The sequence below is a fragment of the Eimeria tenella genome, genomic scaffold (assembly GCF_000499545.2).
Source record: "Eimeria tenella Houghton genomic scaffold, Eth_scaff3, whole genome shotgun sequence".
Taxonomy (NCBI): Eukaryota; Apicomplexa; class Conoidasida; order Eucoccidiorida; family Eimeriidae; genus Eimeria; species Eimeria tenella.
Genome location: NW_013542870.1, coordinates 550938 through 557453, shown reverse-complemented (window position 1 = coordinate 557453; position 6516 = coordinate 550938). Strand labels below are relative to the sequence as shown.

At 58.2% G+C, this 6516-nt stretch overlaps 1 protein-coding gene across 1 annotated transcript in view; it reads left to right on the top strand.

Moving 5' to 3' along the window:
- Nucleotides 1-6286, top strand: part of ETH_00019655 (dynamin-like protein, putative) — a gene marked incomplete at both ends in the record, with an annotated part of 6572 nt that extends 286 nt beyond the window's left edge. The window contains 16 exons of the mRNA XM_013375791.1: nucleotides 250-337; nucleotides 549-662; nucleotides 880-1042; nucleotides 1374-1426; nucleotides 2058-2311; nucleotides 2527-2652; nucleotides 2838-3063; nucleotides 3439-3631; nucleotides 3925-4154; nucleotides 4461-4534; nucleotides 4735-4845; nucleotides 5068-5164; nucleotides 5382-5624; nucleotides 5795-5887; nucleotides 6073-6128; nucleotides 6257-6286. Coding sequence (XP_013231245.1) covers nucleotides 250-337; nucleotides 549-662; nucleotides 880-1042; nucleotides 1374-1426; nucleotides 2058-2311; nucleotides 2527-2652; nucleotides 2838-3063; nucleotides 3439-3631; nucleotides 3925-4154; nucleotides 4461-4534; nucleotides 4735-4845; nucleotides 5068-5164; nucleotides 5382-5624; nucleotides 5795-5887; nucleotides 6073-6128; nucleotides 6257-6286 — 2151 coding nt within the window. The remainder of the gene's footprint in view (nucleotides 1-249; nucleotides 338-548; nucleotides 663-879; nucleotides 1043-1373; nucleotides 1427-2057; nucleotides 2312-2526; nucleotides 2653-2837; nucleotides 3064-3438; nucleotides 3632-3924; nucleotides 4155-4460; nucleotides 4535-4734; nucleotides 4846-5067; nucleotides 5165-5381; nucleotides 5625-5794; nucleotides 5888-6072; nucleotides 6129-6256) is intronic.
- Nucleotides 6287-6516: the final 230 nt, after the last annotated feature.

Below are 6516 nucleotides of genomic sequence, written 5' to 3'. Positions count from 1 at the left end.
GCTCGCGTGTCTGCTGCTGCTGCAGCACCAGCAGACACGCGAGCGCCACTCGCGCTCCGCATGCCTCCCTGCTGCTGCTGTTGGCAGCAGCAGCTGCAGCAGCAGTAGCGAAGCGGCCGCTGCAGTGGTCTCTATACTTCGCTTCCTGAGCCCCTGCGGGCGACACCTTGAAGCTAATCCGCTGCTGCTGCTGCTGCTGCTGCCGCTGCTGCTCCTGCTGCTGCTGCAGGGAAAAGCTCTGTGTTGGAGGCAATTGTGGGGGTGGACTTTCTGCCCAGAGGCGACGGCGTCGTCACCCGCAGGCCGCTGGAGCTGCGGCTGGTGCATCTTCCCGAGTGTACGTACACCCCACTGCCCGCAGCAGCAGCAGCAGCAGCAGCGGCAGCAGCAGCAGCGGTAGCAGCAGCAGCAGGTGCAGGTGCAGGTTGCGGCAGCTACTGCGGGTGCTGCCGCTGCCGCACGCTGCGAGGGGGCTCGCTCGACGCTGCTTTCCATGCGTGGACTCGCCGCTGCTGCTGCTCTTGCTGCTGCTGCTGCTGCTGCTGCAGCTGAGCACTCTCCGGAGGAAGCCTTTGCGGTTTTTGACTCTGCAAAAGACAAGAAGTTTAGAAACTTCGACGAAGTCCGGAGAGAAATAGAGCGCCTCACGGACGAGGTCGCAGGTCAGAGCCTTTGCTGCTGCTGCTGCTGCTGCTGCTGCTGCTGCTGCTGCTTACCGTGTTTTGCTGCTGCGGCACCACCTCTCCGCCTCCTCCCCGCTCCCGCCCTGCGCACCCGGAGCTGTGCGCGCAGCCGCAGCCCCGCATTACGCCTCCCCCTCCCCCGGCGCCGCTGCTGCTGCTGCTGCCGCTGCTGCTGCTGCTGCTGCTGCTGCTGCAGGAAAGAACAAAGGCATAGTGGACTCGCCCATAGTCCTCACCGTCTACGCCACCAGGTGCCCCGACTTGTCCTTAATTGACCTTCCCGGAATCACTCGAGTGCCCCTCAAAGGCAGCGACCAGTCCGACGACATCGAGGCCCTCACCAGGCAAATGGCCCTCAGGCAAGTACCCTTTCCAGGGGCCCCCAGGGGCCCCCCAGGGGCCCCCCGGGGGCCCCCTGGGGGGCCCCTAGGGGCTCGCGGGGGGCTTTGGGGGGCCCCTAGCTTCTTTTCAGAACGGTCTTGTGTTGGAATGCTAATTTGTTGGTGCCTGTTTAATTCAAGTGGATATGTAAGGGTGCTTTGTTGTTGCTGCTGCTGCTGCTTTATTGATAAGGGGGTTGTGGGGCCCCCAACGGATGCCTCGGCGGCGGCATTTTTCTGGGGGTGTTTGACCTGCTGCTCATTTTGCTGCTGCTGTTGTTGCTGCTGCTGCTGCTGCTGTTTGCTGCAGATACGCAGCGGACCCGCGGACAATCATCTTGGCGGTTTTGCCTGCAAACGCGGGTGCGTCATTCGGCAGCAACAAATCAGCTGAATCAAATGCCTAAATTAGTTAATTGAACTGATTAATTTAATTGATTAATTAAATTGACTAATTGAATTAATTATTTGGATTAAACTGCCGACATAAAGGAGCTAAAGGTGTACAGACAGCTGTGCGGGCGGTCTGTTGGAGTGTGAATTTTTTCGCTCTTTCGCTTTTAGTGGAGTTAAAAGTTGAAGTAAACAAAAATTGAGTTCACTGAAGACAATTAAATGAAAAATAGAAACAAAATGAACTTCTTTTTGGCTTTTTCCGCCAGATATGTCCACTTCCGACGCGCTGCAGCTGGCCCGCCGCGTAGACCCGCGGGGTGTACGTACAATTGGAGTTATTACAAAAGTGGATTTAATGGACAGCGGAACTGATGCATGCAAAATGCTGCTGGGAGAAGAGATTCCCCTCAGACTCGGATACACAGGCCAGCTGCTGCTGCTGCTGCTGCTGCTGTTGTGGTCGTGGTGGTGGTGGTGGTGCTGCTGCTGCAGTGTTGGTGCTACTGCAGTGCCGCTACTGCTGCCGCTGCAGTGCTGCTCTTGCCGCTGCTGCTGCTGCTGCTGGTGACAGCCGCCCTCGCTGCTGCTGCTGCTGCAGGCGTGAAAAACCGCTCGCAGGCGGACATAAAGGCGGGGAAAAGTGTGCAGCGGTGTCTGGAAGAAGAGCGGCAGTACTTCAAGAGCCACGGGGTGTATGGACACATGGGACAGCAGTACTGGGGCATTCCTTCTTTAGTTGAAAAACTCACAAGAGTTCTTTTTCTCCACATCAAACATGTTCTTCCCGAAATCCGAAAAGAAATCCAAACCAAGGCCAGGACTGTCCAGACCCGCATCCAGGAGCTCGGCGAGGTGGGACGCCCGCAGCAGCAGCACCAGCACCAGCACCAGCAGCAGCAGCGGGAGCAGCAGCAGCTTTCGAGAATTAAGGGTGTTTTCAATAGAAAGCTTTGGGGCCTTTGCTGCTGGCGCTTTGGGCTTTTCGCCCTCGGCTCTGACTGCGCGGGGCCATCAAACGTATAATAATTAACCAGTTGCTGCTGCTGCTGCTGCTGCTGTTGCTGCAGGGAGTGCCTCTGGAGTCCCGCGACCGCGCGCAGCTGCTGTGGACGGCCATAACGGATTTTGTGGAAGTTATTAAAAGTGCCATTAGGGGCAAATACGACAAACGCCTTCAGAAGTACTTCGACCAGGTGCTGCTGCTGCTGCCGCTGCTGCTGCTGCTGCCGCTGTGTGCGCTGCTGCTGGCGTCACCAGCGGCCGTGCTGCTGCTGCTTGAGCCCTTGGCGTCGCCGCTGCCGCCTCGTCGTCTGGCCGCGGCCGGCGGCAGCCGCTGCTGCTGCGCGACTCGCTGCTGCTGCTGCTGCTGCTGCTGCAGGACCAGTGCCTGACCATTGGTTCGTGCATCCGGCACGAGTACACGAGCTTGCTAGAGGAGTACTGCGAGCGGAACATCTCGGAAGACATAACGGACAGTCAAATTGAAAATGCAATTCGATTGCATGAAGGAGAATCTCTTCCTGGATTTCCTTCTCCAGACACTTTCGAACACCTCATTCTCCCCTACCTCAAGAAGCTCTCGCCCCCCGTCATGGACTGCTTAGGTGCTGCTGCTGCTGCTGCTGCTGCTGCGGTGGTGGTGGTGCTGCTGCTGAGGTGGTGGGGGTGCTGCTGCTGCTGGGGCGGTGGGGGTGCTGCTGCTGCTGGGGTGGTGGGGGTGCTGCTGCTGTGTTGCTCCTACGGATGCGGTGCTGCTGCTGCTGCGGCTGCGGTGCTTTTGTCGGTTGTTGGGCGCAGCTGCTGCTGCGTCTGCTGGGGGAAGCAAGGGCTGCTGCTGCGTTGATTTTGCCGCTGCTGCTCCCTCCGTTTCTGCTGCTGCTGCTGCTCCAGTTACTGCTGCTGCTGCTCAAACAGCTGCTGCTGCTGCCCGAATTACTCTGCTGCCCCAACAGCTACTGCTGCTGCTGCTGCTGCTGCAGAGCGGGTGGCGCAGACGCTGGAGAGTCTTTCGCAGCGCGTGGCGGAAAGAGTGTTTTGTCGCTTTCCAGCCCTCGCTGAAAGAGTTTTGGAAATTTCTCAAGAAATTCTTTTGAGAGAAAAAGAAGCAACAAGAGACATTCTGCAGCACGACGTGGACGCAGAACTCGGATACCTCTTCACCAACGACGAACGGTGAGCCAGCAGCAGCAGCAGCAGCAGGTGCTGGTGCGGTAGCAGCAGCAGCAGGAGCAGCAGCAGCAGGAGCAGCAGCAGCAGCGGCAGCAGCAGCAGCGGCAGCAGCGGCAGCAGCGGGTGCTGGTGCGGCAGCAGCACTAGCAGCGGCGCGTTTGCACCGTCGGCCGCGGTGAAGGGGCATGCTGCCGCTGCTGCTGCTGCTGCATGAGGTTGCTGCTGCTGCTCTTGGGGTTTGTGCTGCTGTTGACGCTGTTGCTGCTGCTGTTGCTGCTGGGCGATCGCGTCTGCAGGTATCTGCAGGACCACGGCACGATGATAACGCAGCAGCAGCTGACGCTGGAGCAGCTGCAGCAGCAGCAGCAGCTGCTGCAGCAGCACCAGCAGCTAGGCATTGGCCCCGACGGCAGGCCGCTGCAGCAGCCCACTCACGCCGAGAGGGCGCAGCAAATGCTGCAGCAAGTTCAAAACCAAATGTCAACTTTGTGGGCAAGCAAAGACAAGAAGAGGCCTGTCTACAGCGGTAATTTACTGCTGCTTTTGCTGCTGCTGCTGTTGCTGCTGCTGCTGCTGTTGCTGCTGATGATGCTGTTGCTGCTGATGCTGTCTATTCGATGCTGCTCGTTCGAGTGCTGCTCTTGTGGTAGCGGGCGCAGCTGCTGCCGGTTTAGCTGCTCTTGCTTTGGCTGCTGCTGCTGCTGCTGCTGCTGCCAGCAGTGATGGTGAGAAGTGTTATAGTTGGCTGGTGGACCAGCAGTGCAGCCACGAAGGGTCCTCATTGCTGCTCCCGCTGCTGCTGCTGCTGCTGCTGTTGCTGTTGCTGTGTCAGAGCAATTCATCCAGGAGATCCGCCGGCGGCTGGACGCCTACTTCGGGCTGGTGCTGCACAACGTCAGGGACACAGTGAGTGCAGCAGCAGCAGCAGCAGCAGCAGCAACAGCAGGAGCAGCAGCAAACAGGAGAGGGGGAGCAGCTAGCAAGTGACAGTAAAGGAGCAAAAGACACAGAGAGGCACGTATAGCTCAAGAGAGAAACGCGCGTAGCACCCGTGGCATATTCCTGCTGCTGCTGTTGCTGCTCTGCTGCTGCTGCTGCTGCTGCAGGTGCCAAAGAAGATTGGCTTTTTCTTGGTTCGGCAGCTGCAGGACAAGTTGCAGTTTGAGCTTTATAACAAACTGAACGACGAGCAGCTCTTTTCATCGCTACTGGGGGAGGTGCTTGTCTGCTGCTGCTGCTACTGCCGCTGCTGCTGCTGCTGCAGCGTTAATTCTTATCCCTTGCTTGTCACTTTTTGTTTCTCTTTCCTCGATTTCCTGCAGCTCAGTTGTCTTCTTTCGCTGTTTGCTGCTTCGCTGCTGCATGCGGAAGCCTCTGGTTGTCGTAGCGCCTGTCCTATGTATTCTACACTGCTGCTGCTGCTGCTGCTGCTGCTGCAGCCCTCGCACATTGTGGAGGAAAGGCGCGCGCTGACGTCTCAGCTGAACACCTTGAAGAAGGCAGCCGCGGTGCTGCAGCGGGACCCGCAAATTGCAGGTTAGATTCTGCTGCTGCTGTTACTGCTGCAGCTTTTGCAGCTTTTGCTGATGCTGCTGCCTTTGCTGCTGTTGCTTCTGCCTCTGCTGCTGCCGCCGCTTTTGCTGCTGCTGCTGCTCCTTTTCGTGATTGCGTGTTCTCCTCTCCCATGCGTTACCAACCGAATTACATCGTGCTGCTGCCATCTTTGCTGCTGCTGCTGCTGCTGCTGCTGCAGCCCTTAACTTTGACACCATTGACGCCATGTTTGACTCGGACCTGCGGGAGCTGCAGCGGGCAGCGCCCAAGCAGCAGCAGCAGCAGCTGGGCGTTTCGCTGACTTCGGGAGGCCCGCAGCAGCGGCTGCCCGCGCAGCAGCAGCAGCAAGCGCGCCAGCCACAACAGCAGCAGCAGCAGCAGCAGCAACTTATGAGGCAGCAACCGGTAACAAGCAGACTTTCTAACGGGCCGCCGCCTCCCCGTAAGCTTCAGGGAGCTAGCGTCTAGGGTTTAGGGTTTAGGGTTTAGGGTTTAAGGCCTGTAGAGGCGAGAAGCACCCTCCGCTTCTACCGCTGTCTTCGCTTACCAGCAGTAGCGCTGCTGCCGCTGTTACATTTGCTGCTGCTGCTGTTGCTGCTGCTGCTGCTGCAGCTGCCCAAGTCCAGGCCGGGGCGGGGCTGCCCCCTAGCAGCAGCATGATGCTGTCTTCGCAGCAGCCGCCTGCGCCTGCTGCTCTAGCCCAGGGTGAGTTATTCGCTGCTGCAAACCCTAAACCCTAAACCCTAGATAAAGGACTCGAGATCCTCCGCAGTAACTCGAAACGAGAGGGCTCAGAAGCAGAGCTTCGCAGCTCTTTACGGTATTTTGGCCAGGCGTAGCGCTAGTTTAGGGTTTAGGGTTTAGGGTTTAGGTTTAGGGTTTGTTCTCAGACGGAAGAGGCGCACCCAATGCACGCCACCTTTTCGAACGTCCAGTGATGTTTCAGGTGTGTCCCGATACGAAGCTGTGGGATTTAGGGTTTGGGATTCGGGGTTCAGGGTTTAGGGTTTGGGGCTTAGGGTTTAGTGTTTAGGGTTTCGGGTTTACGGGTTGCGTGCGTGTGTGGCCACTCAGACTGCGTCAAACCCTTTGTTCAACGACTAGCTGCGTCTTAAGGCCCCAATAGTGTCCTGAGAAGTCCCTTTCAGGGTTTAGGGTTTAGGGTTTAGGGTTTGGGCTGGTGCAGTTTCTTGCTGGGCCTTGCAGTGTACGTACGCCTCACGGCCCTCTGCATGCAAAGCCATTCACACTGGAGGGAATCCGCTGCAGCAGCTGCAGCAGCAGCTGCAGCTTTAGTAGCAGCAGCAGCAGCTGCTGCTTCTGGGTTTGCTGCA